Raw genomic sequence first — 17,799 nt, 5'->3', positions numbered from 1 at the left:
GGTTCCCAAAGGTGTGGACGGAGCTGGCAAAGAATGATTTACATGGAAACAGATTCTCCGTGGATCTTCCCTGTGCCTGGCTGAGGCCACAGAGAGATGCAGAGGCAAGCTTTATTTTATAGTCAGAGGTAAACAAGGTAGTGGTTACCATAGTTACACTGTTCTTGTGAGTTTCACTTGTTTTGGCAGTACTTGCTACACCTCCCTCAGCCCATTAGCTTCCCAGATAAGATCTAGGGAGCATTATAAGGTCAAGCTTAATTATGCTAAGAGGACTGTGCCCTCTAAGCTGGGACTTGTTTGTGACTTTGCCAACAGGTCAGTCCGAGGCTTAACCCTATATCGGCTCCCCACAGGGTTCATCAATCTTGTTTATCTTTTCAAAGAGCCAGCTCTTGGCTTCATTGATCTTTTCTATTGTTTTTTGTTTTAACTTCTATGTTATTTATTTCTGTTGTAATCTTTATTATTTCCTTCCTTGTACTTACTCTGGGATTTTCTTTTTGTTCTCTTTTTAATTCTTTAACTTGTAGGGTTAAATAGTTCATTAGTAATTTTTCTTGTTTTTTGAGATAGACCTTAGTGCTATAAACTTCCTTCTCAGGACTACTTTTGCTGTGTCCCATAGATTTTGTGTTGTTGTGAGTGCATTTTAACTTGTTTCCAGGTAATTTTTTATTTCTTTCTTGATCTCCTTGGTACCCCATTCATTGTTTTATAACAAGCTATTTAGCCTGCATGCTTTTGAATGTTTTTGAGTGGTTTTACTGTAGTTAATTTTTAATTTCATGCCATTGTGATCCGAGAAGATGCTTGATATGCTTTCAATCTTCTTGAACTTGTAGAGACTTAGTTTGTGTCCTAACATGAGGTCTGTCTTTGAGAATGATCCATGTGTACTTGAGAAGAATGTATGTTCTGTAGCTTTGGGGTGAAATGATGTATAAATGTTGATTAATTCCATCTGATCTAGTGTGTTATTTAGGATCACTGTTTTCTTGTTGGTTTTTTGTCTAGAAGATTTATCTAATGATATCAGTGACATGTTAATGTCTCTTACTATTATTATATTGCTGTCAATCGCTCCCTTAAAGTCCTCCAGAAGTTTTTTGTTTGTTTGTTTGTTTGTTTGTTTTATATTTGGGTGCTTCTATATTGGGTGCATATATGTTTACCAGGGTTATATCCTCATGTTGGGTCGATCCCTTTAATATTATGTAGTGGCCTTCATTGTTTTTTGTTATGGCCTTCATTTTGAAGTCTAGTTTATCAGATATGAGTATAGCTACCCCAGTTTTTTTCATTTGCATTTGCATAGAAAATTTGTTCCCATCCCTTCACTTTCATCCTGTGTTAGTCTTTTGTTCTGAGGTGGGTCTCTTGTAGACAACATGTATATGGGTCATGTTTTCGTTTCCATTCAGCTACCCTTTGTCTTTTGATTAGAGCACTTATGCCATTTACATTTAAGGTTATTATTGATAGGTACCTACTTGTTGCCATTTTTATTTTTTTATATCTATGTTCCTCTCTATTTCTTATTATTATAATAGTCCCTTCCTTGTAGTGCTAGTTTGGTGGTGATAAACTCCTTTAGCCTTTTGTCTGTGAAGCTCTTTATTTCACCTTCAATTTTGAGTGATAGCCTTCCTGGATAGAGTAGTCTTGGATTCAAATTCTTGCTTTTCATTAATTTGTATATTTATGCCACTCCCTTCTGTCCTGAAGTGTTTCTATTGAGAAATCAGCTGACAGTGTAATGGGAGCTCTCTTGTAACTTTCTGTCTCTTTCTTGCTACCTTTAAGAGTCTTCTTTGTCTTTAATGTTTGCCATTTTGATTATGATGTGTCTAGGTGTGGGTCATTTTAGAGTCATCTTGATTGGGACTTTCTGTGTTTCCTGAACTTGAATGACTTATTCTTCCAACAGGTTAGGAGGTACTTTCTTTCTGTCATTTTTTTTCAAACAGGTTCTCTATTCCTTGCTCAGATTCTTCTCCCCCTGGCACCAATATGATGTGGATGTTGTTACATTTCATGTTGTCCCAAAGCTCCCTTAAGCTATCTTCCTGCTTTTTAATATCTTTTCCAATTGCTGCTAAACTGTATGTGTTTTTCTCCTTTATCTTATACTTCATTGATATTGTCCTCAGCTTCTTCTAATCTACTCTTGATTCCTTCCATGGTATTCTTTATTTCAAGTATGTCATTATTTATTTCCAATTGGTTCTTATTCATAGTTTCTATATAGTTTTCATGCTGAAATAGTTTTCACTATCTTCCTTATAGTTCTCAAGTTGTTTGAGCATCCTTATAACCATTACTTTGAACTCTATGTGTGATAAATTGCTCTCTATTTCATTTAGATCTTTTTCTGGTGATTCCTCCTGTTCTTTCATTTGGGGCCTGTTTCTTTGTTTCCCCCTCTTTTCTGTTTCTTTGTGTTTGTTTCAGTGTGTCAGAGAATACTACTGTGCCTCTCAATCTTGGTGGGGTGGCCATCTTATGGGACCCAGTGGTATAATCTCCTTGATCTAAGTTTGGTACTCTAGGAATGACCCTTGTGTGAGTTATTTGGGTTCTCCTGTTCAATTTGGGTCTTGATAGTTGTTGTTATATTTGTGGATGAGCTCAGCCCTCAGGCTTGTTGACCGTGAGTCTCAACCCTGAACACATCGTGCCAACTGTTATACAGGTGCTAACATAACTAGACTAAACCAAAAAGAACATGAAGAAAACAACAACAACAAAAACTAAAAAAGGAAAACAGTTCCAACAACAATAAAACAATAGCCACAACCAGAAGACTAAAATACAAACAAATAAATGAAAAACAGATACTAAAAAAGAACACTAGAATACATGAGACCAGAAGAATTAGAAGAGGAAATAAAAAAATACATTTGACCTAGTAATACCACTTCTGGGAATATATCCCAAGAAAACAGAAACATCAATCAGAAAGGATATATGCACCCCTATGTTTATAGCAGCACAATTTACAATAGCTAAGATTTGGAAACAGCCTAAATGCCCATCAGCAGATGAGTGGATTAGAAAACTATGGTACGTCTACACAATGGAATACTATGCTGCTATAAAAAAGAAGGAAATCTTACCATTTGCAGCAGCATGGATGCAACTGGAGAGCATTATGCTAAGTGAAATAAGCCAGGCAGCGAAATAAAAATACCACATTAACTCACTAATTTATGGATAATAAAGAACATTATAACCTGATGAACAAAAAGATAGATACAGAAGCAGAGAAGCATTGAACAGACTGTCAAAGTACAGCAAGAAGTCTGGGGAGTGTTGGGTGGGGGGGGCGGGGTAAGAGATCAACCAAAGGACTTATATGCATGCATAAAAGCATAACCAATGGACACAAGACACTGGGGGAGGGGGGCAGGGCATGTGCCGGTGGGTAGGGGAGGCCGAGGGAAGGTCAATGGGGGAAAAAAGGAGACATTTGTACTACTATTTGTAATACTTTAAACAATAAGATAAAATTAAAAACAAAACAAAAAAACTAAAATAAATAAGTAAGTAAAAGAGAATATGAAAGCAAAGAAGGAAGAGATCAAAAATAGGGTAAGTATAAAAATAAAATATAGAAAATAACAAATAAAATAATAATAATTTTTAAAAGTGATAATACTAAATAAAATAAAATGTAGAATAGGAAAAGAAAAGTGGGAACAGAGGGAAAAAAATAAATTGAATTAAAAATAAGAATTAACAAAAAGTAAAGAGGATAAAAAAGAGGAAAAACAGACCAAAATTTTAAAAAAAGCAATTAGAGACTATGCAAGTGAAGAGAGAGAAAGAAAATCAAAATCAAACAAAAAAACACAAAAACAAAGACCACACACACAAAAAGCCTTGGGTATGCTATTTGTGGAGCTCACTGGAATTTACTTTGATGCTGTTGCATCTGGCCTTTGGTGTATGGGTCTTAAATCAAGTAAGAGGACCACACCTCAGGGTGTGATGTGTGTGTTGGGGTGGGATGTTAATTTGAGGGTGAGGGGCAAATGAGCCCTGTTGAGAAGTACCTGCAACTTAAATCCCTTCAATAGCCTATCAGAAAAAGTTCAAACCCTTTATCCTGGCATTTAAAACCTCAAAATCTGCTCATCTCTACTCATTCCTCTCCCCTTCCTGCCTTGCATTTTCTGTATCATCACATAGAACTTCCTGCTGTTTTTCCCAAATAACCATTCTGTGCTCATGCTGTTCTCTCCTTCTAGATACCTTCGGCCCTGACTTTCTTCTCCACCTTTAATTTGATGATCCTTGCCCATTATTTAAGACTTCTTTCAAGTATCTTGTCATTCAAAAGTCTTCTTTATCTCTTGTCCTGTCTGGATTAGGCATGACATTTTTCTGTCCCTGGAATACTCCATGCATCTCATTGCTGTCATACTTAGTAGATTGTATTACAATTCACAGTTGATATGTCTTAGGGCTCACTAGAGCATGAATTCTTTGATGATATGTGCTGTTTTATTCATATTTGAATCTTTTGTACTAGATTTATATTCTATGTCCCACTAGGCACTTCGTTAAATATTTGATGACTCAGTGAACCAATGAATAAATGAAAGCTGCCTTCATTTGGGATTAAGTTTTCATGGGATATAGAGATAATACAAAATATAAACTTCCCTGCTGCAGCAATGGATTTATGATATCTTCCCACAGCTTTTTCTTAGTCCTTGCATGGAGCAGAAGCACGCACGGAGATCTGATTTAACAAAGAACCCCATAATCAGTGTTTATAGAAAGGAGGAACTGAGGGTTCTATATAGGGATTAAACCAGAATATTTGGTTTTATAGACAGTGTGCTCTTCAACCAAAGCAATAAAATAATACCGCAGAAAATTATCAAAAAGCCTATCACAAATAGAAAGATGTAGGATGATATCTGTGTCTCAGACTTCAACTCTGAATCTCTGGTCCTTTTACCAAAAGTAGGAAACAGAGCTAAGAGTCACACCCCATGTCAGTAATAAGTATGTGGACAGTAACCCTTGGGGGCAGATGTGATGGCGGTGTTACTGTCAGAAAACCCTTGTTCTCTATTGCGCCATTGCTTCCTTGCAGAGGGCCTGGCTCCTCAGTTATTGGAGAAGAGGAATGTTGATGACCACAAGCGCTCACAGTGACTCTAAGGCACTTTCAGAGCTTTTCCTCGAACCAAGAAGTAACTTGCAGGACTTTTTTGGGTTCTGTAGTTACTATATCATCAGTGATAGCCAGTCTGCAGCAACAAAGTAAAGAAATCTCACTGTTTCTCATCATTCCACAGGTAGTTTGCCTGCCTTTCAATGAGGTTAGTTAGTTAACAGCAAATACTACAGAAAGGTCCTGCACTTCGTCAGCCCGCATTGCCTTCATTCTGAAGCCTGAATATTCAAACACAGTGGACTCGTTTGGAATCATGCAAATTTAAAGTTCATGACTTTAATCAGAGTTACCTAATCCCCGAGCCTCGTCTTCCTTTTTAGAAGTGCTAGCTTGTCGGGATAGGTAGACTAACAAGAACTCTTCATGGTTTCTGCAGCTTGTTCAGTTTCAGCTGTGTTTTTCTGATTTGATTAGTGAATATTTGATACCAGGATACAGCAGTAGAAACACTACCGCATTGGGCCACAGTAATTTACAAAGCTGTAATTTATAGTGTATGGAATCTTGGAGTGTATTCAAGGCAATTAGTAATGAATGTTATAATCATTACTACGGCCTTACAGCAATATTACATTTATATTTGCCTTTTAATATTTTTACATGTAAAGATATAGAAATGCAAACATTTTCTTAACACAAAATCTGTACCAGAACCCCAGCCCCTGTGACTCAGTTGGTTGGAATGTCATCCTGAACACCAAAAGGTGGTGAATTCGATTCCCAGTCAGGGCACATACCTAGGTTTCAGGGTCCATCCCAAGTTGGGGCATATATGGGAGTCAACCGATAGATGTTTCTCTCTCACATAGATGCTTCCCCCCCCCTAAAATCAATTATATATATAATTTGGACTGGAAAATCAATTCATTAAAATATGTTTTTCTTAACAATATCTTGCTATTTGAGTAATCAGTTTTAAGTCAACTAACTTAATCAAATCTTGTTAAATAATAGCACCTTATGGTAACTTAAAAGAAATCATATTGGAATTTTTATCAAATTTTTGTGAATTTTCAGTGGCTCTCTGTTGAATACCTTAAACAATATTACAATTATTTTATCCATTTTTCTCACATTGGAAGGGAAGACTCAACAGGAATAATGTAAAAATAGACAGGAAGAATTGTTTTTTAAAACTTTTATTTTCTTACTTTTTTTCTCCTTCCCTTCCCTTCCCTTCCCTTCCCTTCCCTTCCCTTCCCTTCCCTTCCCTTCCCTTCCCTTCCCTTCCCTTCCCTTCCCTTCCCTTCCCTTCCCTTCCCTTCCCTTCCCTTCCCTTCTTTCTATCTCTCTTTCTCTCTTTCTCTCTTTCTCTCTTTCTCTCTTTTTGTTAGGGACTAGTGAAGTAATATTTCCCCACATAGAATATTTTTAAAATGTGTTTTTATTTAAGACAATAATTGGTCAAGATGTATAATACAAAGATAGAGAAGGGTAGGTAACTGTAGATATCTTGTCGAAGCATTTATTTATTCAGGAAATGTTTAATCCTTAAGTGGAGTTCTAAGAAAGTTGCTGAAATTACAACATGAATAAGACACCGATATATTGTAGTTCAAATAAGTCTTTTCAGGCTGCTATACCAAAATCCCATAGACTGATAGCTTATAAACAACAGAAATCTATTTCTCACACTTCTGGATGTTCAGAAGTCCAAGATCAAATTGGCAGCAGATTCAGTGTCTAGTGGGGCCGTTTACTAGGCTGCTATCTTTCCACTACAACCTCACCTGGTGGAAAGGGCCAGGGATCTCTCCCAGGTACCTCTCATGCGGCACCAAGCTCATTCACAAGGGCTCAGCCCTCATGACCTGATCACCTCCCAAAGATCTGCCTTTAAATACATCCATCCCAATGGGGATTCGCATTTCAACGTATAAAATCTGAGAAGGCAAACACTCAGCCCCTTGCACAGGGATTTTGTAAAAGGTGAATGAAATCTTAGCTATGGTGAATTGTGCTGCTATGAACATAGGGATGCATATATCCTTTCTGATTGGTGTTTCTAGCTTCTTGGGATATATTCCTAGAAGTGGGATCACTGGGTCAAATGGGAGTTCCATTTTTAGTTTTTTGAGGAAACTCCATACTGTTCTCCACAGTGGCTGCACCAGTCTGCATTCCCACCAGCAGTGCAAAAGGGTTCCTTTTTCTCCACATCCTCTCCAACACTTGTTGTTTGTTGATTTGTTGGTGATAGCCATTCTGACAGGTGTGAGATGATACCGCATTGTCGTTTTGATTTGCATCTCTCGTATAATTAGTGACTTTGAGCATGTTTTCATATGTTAAGATTTAGAAAAAAGCCTAAGTGCCCATCAGCAGATGAATGGATTAAAAAACTGGTACATCTACACAATGGAATACTACGCTGCGGTAAAAAAAGAGTTCTTAGCATTTGCAACAGCATGGATGGAACTGGAGAGCATTATGCTAAGTGAAATAAGCCAGTCAGAGAAAGATAAATACCCCATGATCTCACTCATTTGTGGAATATAGTGAACAACATAGGCTGATGAAAAGGGATAGATCCAGAGACAGAGAAGCAGCGATAAGACTGTCAAACCTCAGAGGGAAAGTAGGGGAGGGTGGGGGTAAGGGGGAGAGATCAACCAAAGGACTTGTATGCATGTATATAAGCCCAACCAATGAACACAGACAACAGGGGGGTGAGGGCATGAGTGGGGGGGAGTTTATGGAGGGAGTGAGGTCAAATATTACCTTAATCAATAAAGAAATTAAAGATTGAAAAAAAGTGAATGAAAACCAATAATTGATGCCTGTGAAATGTCTGCTAATTATGCAGTCTCTCTTTCTCTACCTCTTCTTCAGTCCTGCCAGCTTCTTCTCTCTAATAGGACTGTTGTGAACTCCTTTCCTCATCCAAGGCCTCTGGGCCTCCACTGGCCCATGCAGGCTGCTTTTCCATCTCCATCCGGAGGACCTTGGCAGCCACTCTTTGCTCAGTGGACTAAGCTGGGTTGCTCACTTCTCTCTGAGCATTGCCTGCACTTTTCTGCCACAGGGAGCTCCCTCCAGCTCACAACTCAACCAGACACACTATTGGTTCCCTCTCTGTGGTGAGGATTCTACCCATTTCTCTGGGCTCACGTGTGTGCTTTTACTCTCCATGTTAACCTACATTCAGCTCATCTACTCCTTTAGGCATTTGTCTAGTTCTTATGTAACAACATGCCTCCAACCTCTGAAATGCAAGAATGAAAAAGCAAGTCAACAAACTTGAATCCATGTTTATTTACCTCCTACAAAGCCTAGAATTGCTTTCAGTTCTGCTTGGAATAGAAAGTGAACAGTATTTAAATACTGAATACATTCGTTAGGTGCACAAAGACTATTTTTCGAGAATTTTATTTGTTTCTATGTTCCCTCCTGGGAGATTGGCAATAAGATACAGATGAAATAGATAAGTTAACAAACAAAATACAGTCTGTTACGTGCTCTGCTAGAGATAACCACAGGACATTTATGGGAGTGGTACTAATCCAGGTAAGTCAATAATTGGATGAAAGAATGGATGACTATGTGAATGAATAATTTATTTTAATTTTCTAGAGCTGACATTTAGTACTCTACAGTCCTCCTTGTGGGTAATCAGCCTGATAATTTTGTGTTGCAACTACAGTGACTCTCCTAATTTCTTCTTCGCCATATTCACTAATAACACAGTGGATATCATTCTAATGAATTCTGTACACCTGCTTTCTCAGGTACATCATCATGGCTTTAACCACTACATGGACTGAGCTCTCAAATTGTGACATTAAAAATATTAATTTGGGAGTTTTAAAAATGTTTAAGCATAAGATTAATCTACTATTTTATTATTAAAGACAGGTAAAATATATTTAATGCTTCTTTGATCAATGTTTCATCTTTGTGCACAACACATTATTATTTTACTTCCCTTGGTTTTGTACTTACGACGATTTGAAAGAACCTAATTTCTAGAGTCGTTTGCAAAAAGAACCTCAGTGGGCTTTTGTTGTTTTATAGCTTTTTAAAAATGTTTTTATTTTGATGGAACTTTTTCTTTTACAACCTTTTCATAAAATATTATTTTCCCTACTTTGCCTCTTTTATTTTATCTTTTAGTCACAAACATTAAGGAGGCTTCTTAACCCTGTATTTGACCTCATGCTCTAGTACAGTGGTTCTCAACCTTCTGGCCCTTTAAATACAGTTCCTCATGTTGTGACCCAACCATAAAATTATTTTCGTTGCTACTTCATAACTGTAATGTTGCTACTGTTATGAATCGTAATGTAAATATCTGATATGCAGGATGGTCTTAGGTGACCCCTGTGAAAGGTCATTCGACCGCCAAAGGGGTCGGGACCCACAGGTTGAGAACCGCTGCTCTAGTAGATGTTTTAAACTAGGTCCACACTCAGTGTAACTATTTGATTCACTTCAAACCAAACCTGTCACTCAGGATCACTATGCTATAAAATGTCAGACAACGTTTAGGTTGGACGTCATGCCTTTCTTGACATCCTTCAGCAGAAGTTTAGTAGGGACTACCCAACGAAAGTATCATATGGCAAACAGTAAAATGTGACCTTCTGGTGAGGTTGAAATGGTTTTCTTTTCTTTTCTTTTTTTCTGTTGCCATTTAATGTTAGATCCCTATGAGCTCAAACTCATATAACAAAAGACATCATCATCTTTTATTGTCTGATTCAGTCATTCAACAAATGTTCATTGAACACCTATGCTATGTGCCAGGGCTCTTTTTTCCAGGTTCTAGGGAATAGGAACAAATAAACATAATTAATATCTTAGGAGAACAGACTTAATTAAAGAGAGGGAATTAGGAATGACCAGGGTAGGGAAGTGTAATTTATACAGGATGTCCAGAGAAAGCCTCTAACAAGATGCATTTGGGAGGGACCTCATTGAAGCAAGAGAGTAAGAGAGAGACCCTTGCACAGCATTTCAGGAAGCCTTCCGGGAAGAGGTGGCAGCAAGTGCTGGGCCCTGAGGCTGCCCACGTTCCAGGAACAGAAAAGCTAGTGTGGCTAGAGTAGAGCCGGCACCACAGAGCAATGGGAAGTGAGATTAGGGAGGATATAAGTGGTGACATCATGTAGCATTTGTCAACCATGGTAATGTTTCTTTACATTTTTCTCTGAGTGAAATGAGAAGTTATTGGAGGGACCTGAGCCAAGGAGTGACACGCGATCTGATACATATTTTAAAATATTACTTTACCTACTTGTTGCATTAGTTTTCCTACATGGCACAACAAATTAGTACAACTTTAATGGCTTAAAACAACATGTATTTGTTATCTCACAGTTTCCATGGGTCTAGAGCAGCGGTTCTCAACCTGTGGGTCGCGAACAATGAAAATACATCCTGCATATCAGATATTTACATTACGATTCATAACAGTAGCAACATTACAGTTATGAAGTAGCAACGAAAATAATTTTATGGTTGGGGGACACCACAACATGAGGAACTGTATTAAAGGGCTGCGGCATTAGGAAGGTTGAGAGCCACTGATCTAGAGTCAAAGAGGAGGAACCATTTAGCTGAATTCTCTGCTCATAAATCTAAAAACAAGATGCCCTTTGCAGGGCAGAGTCCTGTTTCTAGCTCATGCAAGTTGTTGGCTGAATTCACTTCTTTGTCATTGCAGGATTGAGATCCAGGTCCCCAGTTTTTGTTTGTTTGTTGTTGCCATCCTAATCATTTTCCTACTGTGGTAAGAATTTCATAATATAAAAGTTACCCTCTTAACCATTTGTTAAGTGTACACAGTTCATTAGTGTTAAGGTTACTTACATTATTGTGAAACATCTTTAAAAAACACTTTTATCTTGCAGATTTGAAACTCTATACCCATGAAATAATTTCCCTTTATCTCTCCTCCACTTCAGGCTAATCACCATTCTGCTTCCTATCTGTGTGAGTGTGACAACTGTATGTGCTGCAAATAAGTGGAATCATGCAGTATTTGCCTTATTGGTACTGGCTTGTTTGTTTTGGCTGGCTACCTGCCTGAGGCCACTCTTAGTACCTAGACATATAGGGTGTGGGAATTTCGGGGGCCATTTTATAATCCTGACAACTATGTAATTGGGGAACAGAATTGTGGGAGGGATAGGAGAAGAAGCTGGAGATCAGATAGAAGGCACTGGAGATGTCTACCCATTGCTTCTCAAAATTTAATATGTGTATGAATCTCCTGGGGTTTGTGTTAAAATTAGCTTCTGACCTAGTAATGCTACGAACTGCCTCTCCTAACAATCTCCTAGTGATGGCAATGCTGCTTGTGGAAGATAAAGGCATAGACTAATGATGACAGTGGGCTGGGCTGGGCTAGGTTGGTAACAGTGGAGATGAGAAATGGTCTGGTTAGGGATATGATTTGAAGGTAGACCCAAGGGGGTTGCTGAGAAGGAAAGAGGCATCAGGCTGACTTCTAAGTTTAAGGGACCACAAAGATAACAGTTGGAGCCGGTTTCAGTTGTTCAGTTTGGATAAACCAAATAGGAAGCCAAAGAGAGATGATCACGAAATGCTATGGGAAATAGCAGGTTTATAAATCATATGCGCTGGTACCAGAGACTTAAATTTGTATGTTTCTGTGAACCACAACTATAAGATTCGTCCTAGGGTTCTTGGATTTATTTCACTATATTAAAAATTTAAGCAAACAAAGGGTCTTATTGATTTGTGCTGCATTTTCTCTGCTTCTCTTGCACTGACATAGTAAAATGATCTGTGTTTTTTTGTCCTCATGCCAATTTCTTTACAGTGAAATAAGCATAGTATTACTCATTAATAGAGCTGTTCCTGGAAGCTGACATGTGCATCACTGGGCATATTTAAAGCATCTGATACTCCAGTGCTCTCTAGGAGTAGAGTTAGATTTTTCAAAAAAAAATTTTAGCACCTGTCGATTTTGGTAAATGCCTCACTAAGGGATGAATTACCTAATCACCCCTGGCTATATAGGTATAGTTTCATGGTGTGACTGATTATTATTTTTTTCCTAAGCTAAATTATGGGTATATATGATTATGCATATAAATGTATTATGTAATATTAATATTTAGATGTATATGCTTATATTTGATGGGGAATATAACTTAATGTACGGTTATACATAAAATGTATTATGCAAAGCTAGTTTTGTCACATTATGAGAGCTTGCATGGAAGTCCATCCTCACTGAGTTCTTTATTACAGCGATTTTAGTGTGTCACAAAATTTTTTGGGCACACCCAAACAAATATTTTTTGCTGATCTGACAAAATAGTAGGTATAATTTTGATTGATTTAAAAAAATAATAATAGTAATTACTTACCCTTTTTTCTCCAAAGTGACTTTTTTAAAATTCAGGTGCCTATAATTGTATAAAGGATTTCTGGTACCAAGAATTAATGAATCATACCCAGCTGGTGTGGCTCAGTGGTTGAGCGTCGACCTATGAACCAGTAGGTCATGGTTCATTCCCAGTCAGGGCACATGCCCAGTTTGTGGGCTCAATCTCCAGTAGGGGACATGCAGGAGGCAGCTGATCAATGATTCTCTCTCATCATTGATGTTTCTGTCTCTCTCTCCCTCTCCCTTTCTCTCCAAAATATATATATATGTTAAAAAACAATTTACCTTATTATGTGGTGTGACCAACAAGATTATATGACCTATTTATTTATGGTTCAAAACAGGGCATTCATACCAGATGGCTACTGTTGTGTTGACTGTGGTCATATTTTTATTTGACAATCTAGGGAAAAGAGGTCATTGCTCTTCACTAAAGAGTCAGGTATTGCATGTTTAAAAATTCTTGCAGTACGCTATTTGAAAATCGCTGTTTTATTACAAGAAGTAGATTGCATAGACTACAGGTACAGGGGGGTGGAGGTTGTTTACTTATAATTTCCTTCAACATCAATCATGGAAAACTTTGGCCTTGCTCAAACATGGGCTAGGACTCACTGCCTTACATGACAATCAGACTTTCTGTTATTTGAAGAGTGTGATGGCTAAAGAAAGGCTGTTGATCTCTGTACTTGATGTGGTTGTTCTAGAGGCCTGTTTTCATAGTGTATTACATTAAAACCCAGAATCTAAATCTAGGCATGCTTGTTTAATGAATTGGTTCAAAGATGTCTCAATTTTCTTCCTATTATATATATTTTAATGTAATGGATTCATTACTTTATAACATAAAATTTAGCTTTTGCATAGTAATTTATGAAATTAACTTCTTACCCTTTTCTTTTCCTAGGAGCACTGAATCAAAAAAATTGGGGAAAGAAATATCCAACATGTAATAGCCCCAAACAATCTCCTATCAATATTGATGAAGATATTGCACAAGTAAATGTGAATCTTAAGAAACTTAAATTTCAGGGTTGGGATAAAACATCTTTGGAAAACACATTCATTCATAACAATGGGAAAACAGGTAACATGTTTGCATTTTGTTTGTGTCTTTAATATATTTATTGAACCTAGAAGAAGTTCAGATTAGTTTCATTTGATTTTCCTTTTATAATGTACTATAAACTAGTTATAAACTATCTTTACAGAGCCTAGAAAATCCGAAGTTTAGACATTTTGAAAATGTGTACAAAAAAATAAAATCACCAAAGTAGTTATCTCATGTTCTCCAATAATATAACAATAATGATGCCTCCACTAGAAGATGTGATAAATATACTGTAATATATAATTAATATAATCTAATAATTCCATCACTGGTTAATCACTTAGTCAATCAGGATTTCCTTTTCTTGGGCATTGTAGTTTGATTTGTCTGCTGAACCTCAGACTATATTCAATAATTGGATAAGAAAAAAGCAATTGACTATAATTGAATTTTAAGAAATTACTAGCCGTTCTACACAAAAGCTTAAAATTATATACAATCCTTAGGAAGCACTCTCAACATGCTTTTTCTTGACACTGTCTGTTTTTAAAAACATGCAAATTATAATACCATAAAAAATTCCACTAAATGATAAGTAGAAAAATGATATTTTTCAAAAAGTGAACACTTTTTTTCTCTGGTATGTTTTAAATGAAATTGTATGTATTTCAAGAAGTTACATAAAATAAATATAGTCATGGGGAAGAGATTGGAAAAAATATTCAAAATGATCATAGTGGTAATGTTGAGGTGGTTTGTAATTAGTGAACTTTTTCTCTATTTTCCATATTTTAGTAATATAATTATTTGAATGTGGCAATTTAAATTCCATAAGGGTAGGATTTTTTTCTACATCGGTGCCTAATGCAGATTAAGTAATTACTCAGTAAATATGTGTTGAATGAAAAATTAAGAAAATTATTATATTATAACATATTCTTAATTAAATTCATAAAAGTATATTGTTGTAAATCTTGACATTTCCAGTACTGTTTTTTTTTAATGCGTCTATATTATTGAAAGTATATGATGTCCCCTTTGGTTTTTTTTTCCATTGGCTCCCTCAACCCCGCACCCACCTCTCCCAGGCCTTCACCACACATTGTCTGTGTCCATGGGTTAAGCATTTATGCATATAAATTCCCTGGTTAATCTCCCATCTCATCCCCACCCCGCCTTCCCTCTTAAATTCGTCAGTCTGTTCCATGCTTCTATGTCTCTGAATCTATTTTGTTCATCAGTTTATTTTGTTCATTAGATTCCACATATGAGTGAGATCATGTGATACTTATCTTTCTCTGACTGGCTTATTTCGCTTAGCATAATACTCTCCAGGTCCATCCATGCTGTTGCAAAATGGTAAGAGTTCCTTCTTTTTACAGCCACATAGTACCCCATGGTATAAATGTACCACAGCTTTTTTTATCAACTCACCTATCTGCTAATAGGCACTCGGGCTGTTTCCAGATCCTAGCTATTATAAATTGCCCCACTATGAACATAAGGGTGTATATATCCTTTCTGATTGGTGTTTCAGGTTTCTTAAGATATATTCCTAGAAGTGGAATCGCTGGGTCATATGGCAGTTTCATTTTTAATTTTTCTGAAGAAATTCCATACTGTTTTCCATAATTGCCGCACCAGTCTGCAATCCCACCAGCAGTGTACTAGGGTTCCCTTTTCTCCACATCCTCACCAGCACTTGCCATTTGTGGATTTGTTGATGATAGCCATTCTGACAGGTGTGAGGTGATACGTCATTTTAATTTGCATCTCTCAGATGATTAGTCACTTTGAGCATTTTTTCATATGTCTCTTGGCCATCTGTATGTTCACTTTGAAGAAGTGTCTATTTAGGTTTGCCCATTTTTTTATTGGATTTGTCTTCCTTTTGTTAAATTGTGTAGGTTCCTTATATATATTGGATATTAACCTTTTATCAGATGTATCATTACCAAATATATTCTCATACAGTGGGCTCTCTTTTCATTTTGTTGATGGTTTCTTTTGCTATACAGAAGTTTTTATTTTTATGTAGTCCCATTTGTTTATTTTCTCCTTAGTTTCCTTTGCCCTAGGACAGCGGTTCTCAACCTGTGGGTCGCGACCCCTTGGGCGGTCGAATGACCCTTTCACAGGGGTCGCCTAAGACCATCCTGCATATCAGATATTTACATGACTATTCATAACAGTAGCAACATTACAGTTATGAAGTAGCAACGAAAATAATTTTATGGTTGGGTCACAACATGAAGAACTGTATTTAAAGGGCCAGAAGGTTGAGAACCACTGCCCTAGGAGATGTATCAGTAAACATATTGCTATGAGAGATGCCTGCGATTTTGTTGCCTATATTTTCTTCTAGGATTTTTATGGTTTCATGACTTACATGTAAGTTTTTTATCAATTTGAGTTTATTGTGTATGGTGTAAGTTGGTGGTCTAGTTTCATTTTTTTGTATGTACCTGTCTAATTTTCCCAGCATCATTTATTAAAGAGACTGTCTTGACTCCATTGCATGCTCTTGCGTCCTTTGTCAAATACTAATTGAGCATAATGTCTTGGGTCTATTTCTAGGGTCTCTTCTGTTCCATTAATCTATATGCCTATTCTTTTGCCAGTATCAGGCTGTTTTGATTATGGTGGCTTTTTAGTATAATTTAATATCTGGTATTGTAATTTCTCCAATTTTGTTCTTAAGATTGCTGCAGCTATTTGTAGTCTTTTATTATTATTATCATTATTATTACTATTATTCCATATAGATTTTTGGACAGTTTGTTCTAGATCTGTGAAATATGCCCTTGGTATTTTAATAGGGATTGCAGTGAATCTACAGATAGCTTTGGGTGGTATGGACATTTTAATGATGTTAATTCTACCCATCCATGAACATGGTATATTCTTCCACTTGTTTATATCTTCCTCCATCTCTTTTTTCAATGTCCTCTAGTTTTCTGAGTACAAATCTTTTACAAAACTCCTTGACTAAGTTTATTCCTAAGTATCTTTTTTTGTTGCAATGTAAATGGGATTGTTTTCTTAGTTTCTCTTTCTGAGAATACTAATACATTATTGGTGTATAAAACGCCATCGAGCCCTACCTAGTTTGGCTCAGTGGATAGAGCATCCACCCATGGACTGAAGTGTCAACCTATGAACCAGGAGGTCATGGTTTGATTCCCAGTCAGAGCACATGCCCGAGTTGTGGCTCGATCCCCAGTGTGGGACATGCAGGAGGCAGCTGATCAATGATTCTCTCTCATCATTAATGTTTCTATCTCTCTTTCCCTCTCCCTTCCTCTCTGAAATCAATAAAAATATATATATTTTAAAAAGTACAGCATTAAATCCTGACCAGGTTAATCTCTGTTTCTCCTCCTTCCTAGGATTGTGTGAGTAGCAAATATTTAATGCATGGTACATTGTAAGTGATAAAAAAGAATGCTGACCATTATTGTTATTGTATTGTTATTGTTGTTATTATTAATGGAAGTTTATGTCTCTAGTTGTCCGACCAGCATGTTGGATTAAGTCCCTAATGCCAACAGTGGTTTCTGCCTCATGGAACAAAAACTGTTTAGATCTGATTGAGAGATTTCAACATCTTGTCTTAAGCTCTCAAGAGAATCCTTAATCTCCAGACAACTCTTAAAATACTGTCAAATAATATCTGATATGGAACTCAAATTAAGAGGTTTTAAGATTCTGAAAGTTGTCACTCAGAATTCAAACATGAGATGGCTAAAACCCCTCAATGGGACTGGGTTTCCACCTGCCTTGCTGCAGCCTGGGACAGGGCTTGATGAAGCCTGGGGCGATGCATGGAGGGGTACGAAGGGGAGACAGAAACAGCACCCTGATAACGAGTAGAAATGAGCTGAACATGAGAAGGTGGGGAGCACTCCCAAGAGAAGACTTCTCTCCTCTCTTCTGTTCCTTCTCCCTTCGCTCTGTCCCCGCACTGTCATCACATGCCTTAGGGAAGCAGAGCTTTGGGGTAAGGGCCATCTCAGGACTCCAGAGAAGCAGAGCAGCTAAAAGGGTCCCACAGTACTTAGGGTATTTGGGTTAGTTTACATTTTAGGCAATAAGACATATTGATTTTTTAAAAATTTGAATTTCCTGGGGTGACATTGGTTAATAAAATTATATAGGTTTCAAGTGTACAATTCTATAATACATCATCTGTAT

The 17,799-nt window shown here is 37.1% G+C and overlaps 1 protein-coding gene across 1 annotated transcript in view; it reads left to right on the top strand.

Moving 5' to 3' along the window:
- The window catches only part of PTPRZ1 (protein tyrosine phosphatase, receptor type Z1), a 192,222-nt gene that overhangs the window by 93,904 nt on the left and 80,519 nt on the right, over positions 1-17,799 (top strand). Inside the window, exon 5 of the mRNA XM_023755324.1 lies at positions 13,462-13,641. Within this exon, the coding sequence (XP_023611092.1) occupies positions 13,462-13,641 (180 nt within the window). The remainder of the gene's footprint in view (positions 1-13,461; positions 13,642-17,799) is intronic.

Source organism: Myotis lucifugus, unplaced genomic scaffold, assembly GCF_000147115.1.
Source record: "Myotis lucifugus unplaced genomic scaffold, Myoluc2.0 scaffold_73, whole genome shotgun sequence".
NCBI lineage: Eukaryota > Metazoa > Chordata > Mammalia > Chiroptera > Vespertilionidae > Myotis > Myotis lucifugus.
This window is presented reverse-complemented; position numbering and strand designations above follow the sequence as displayed.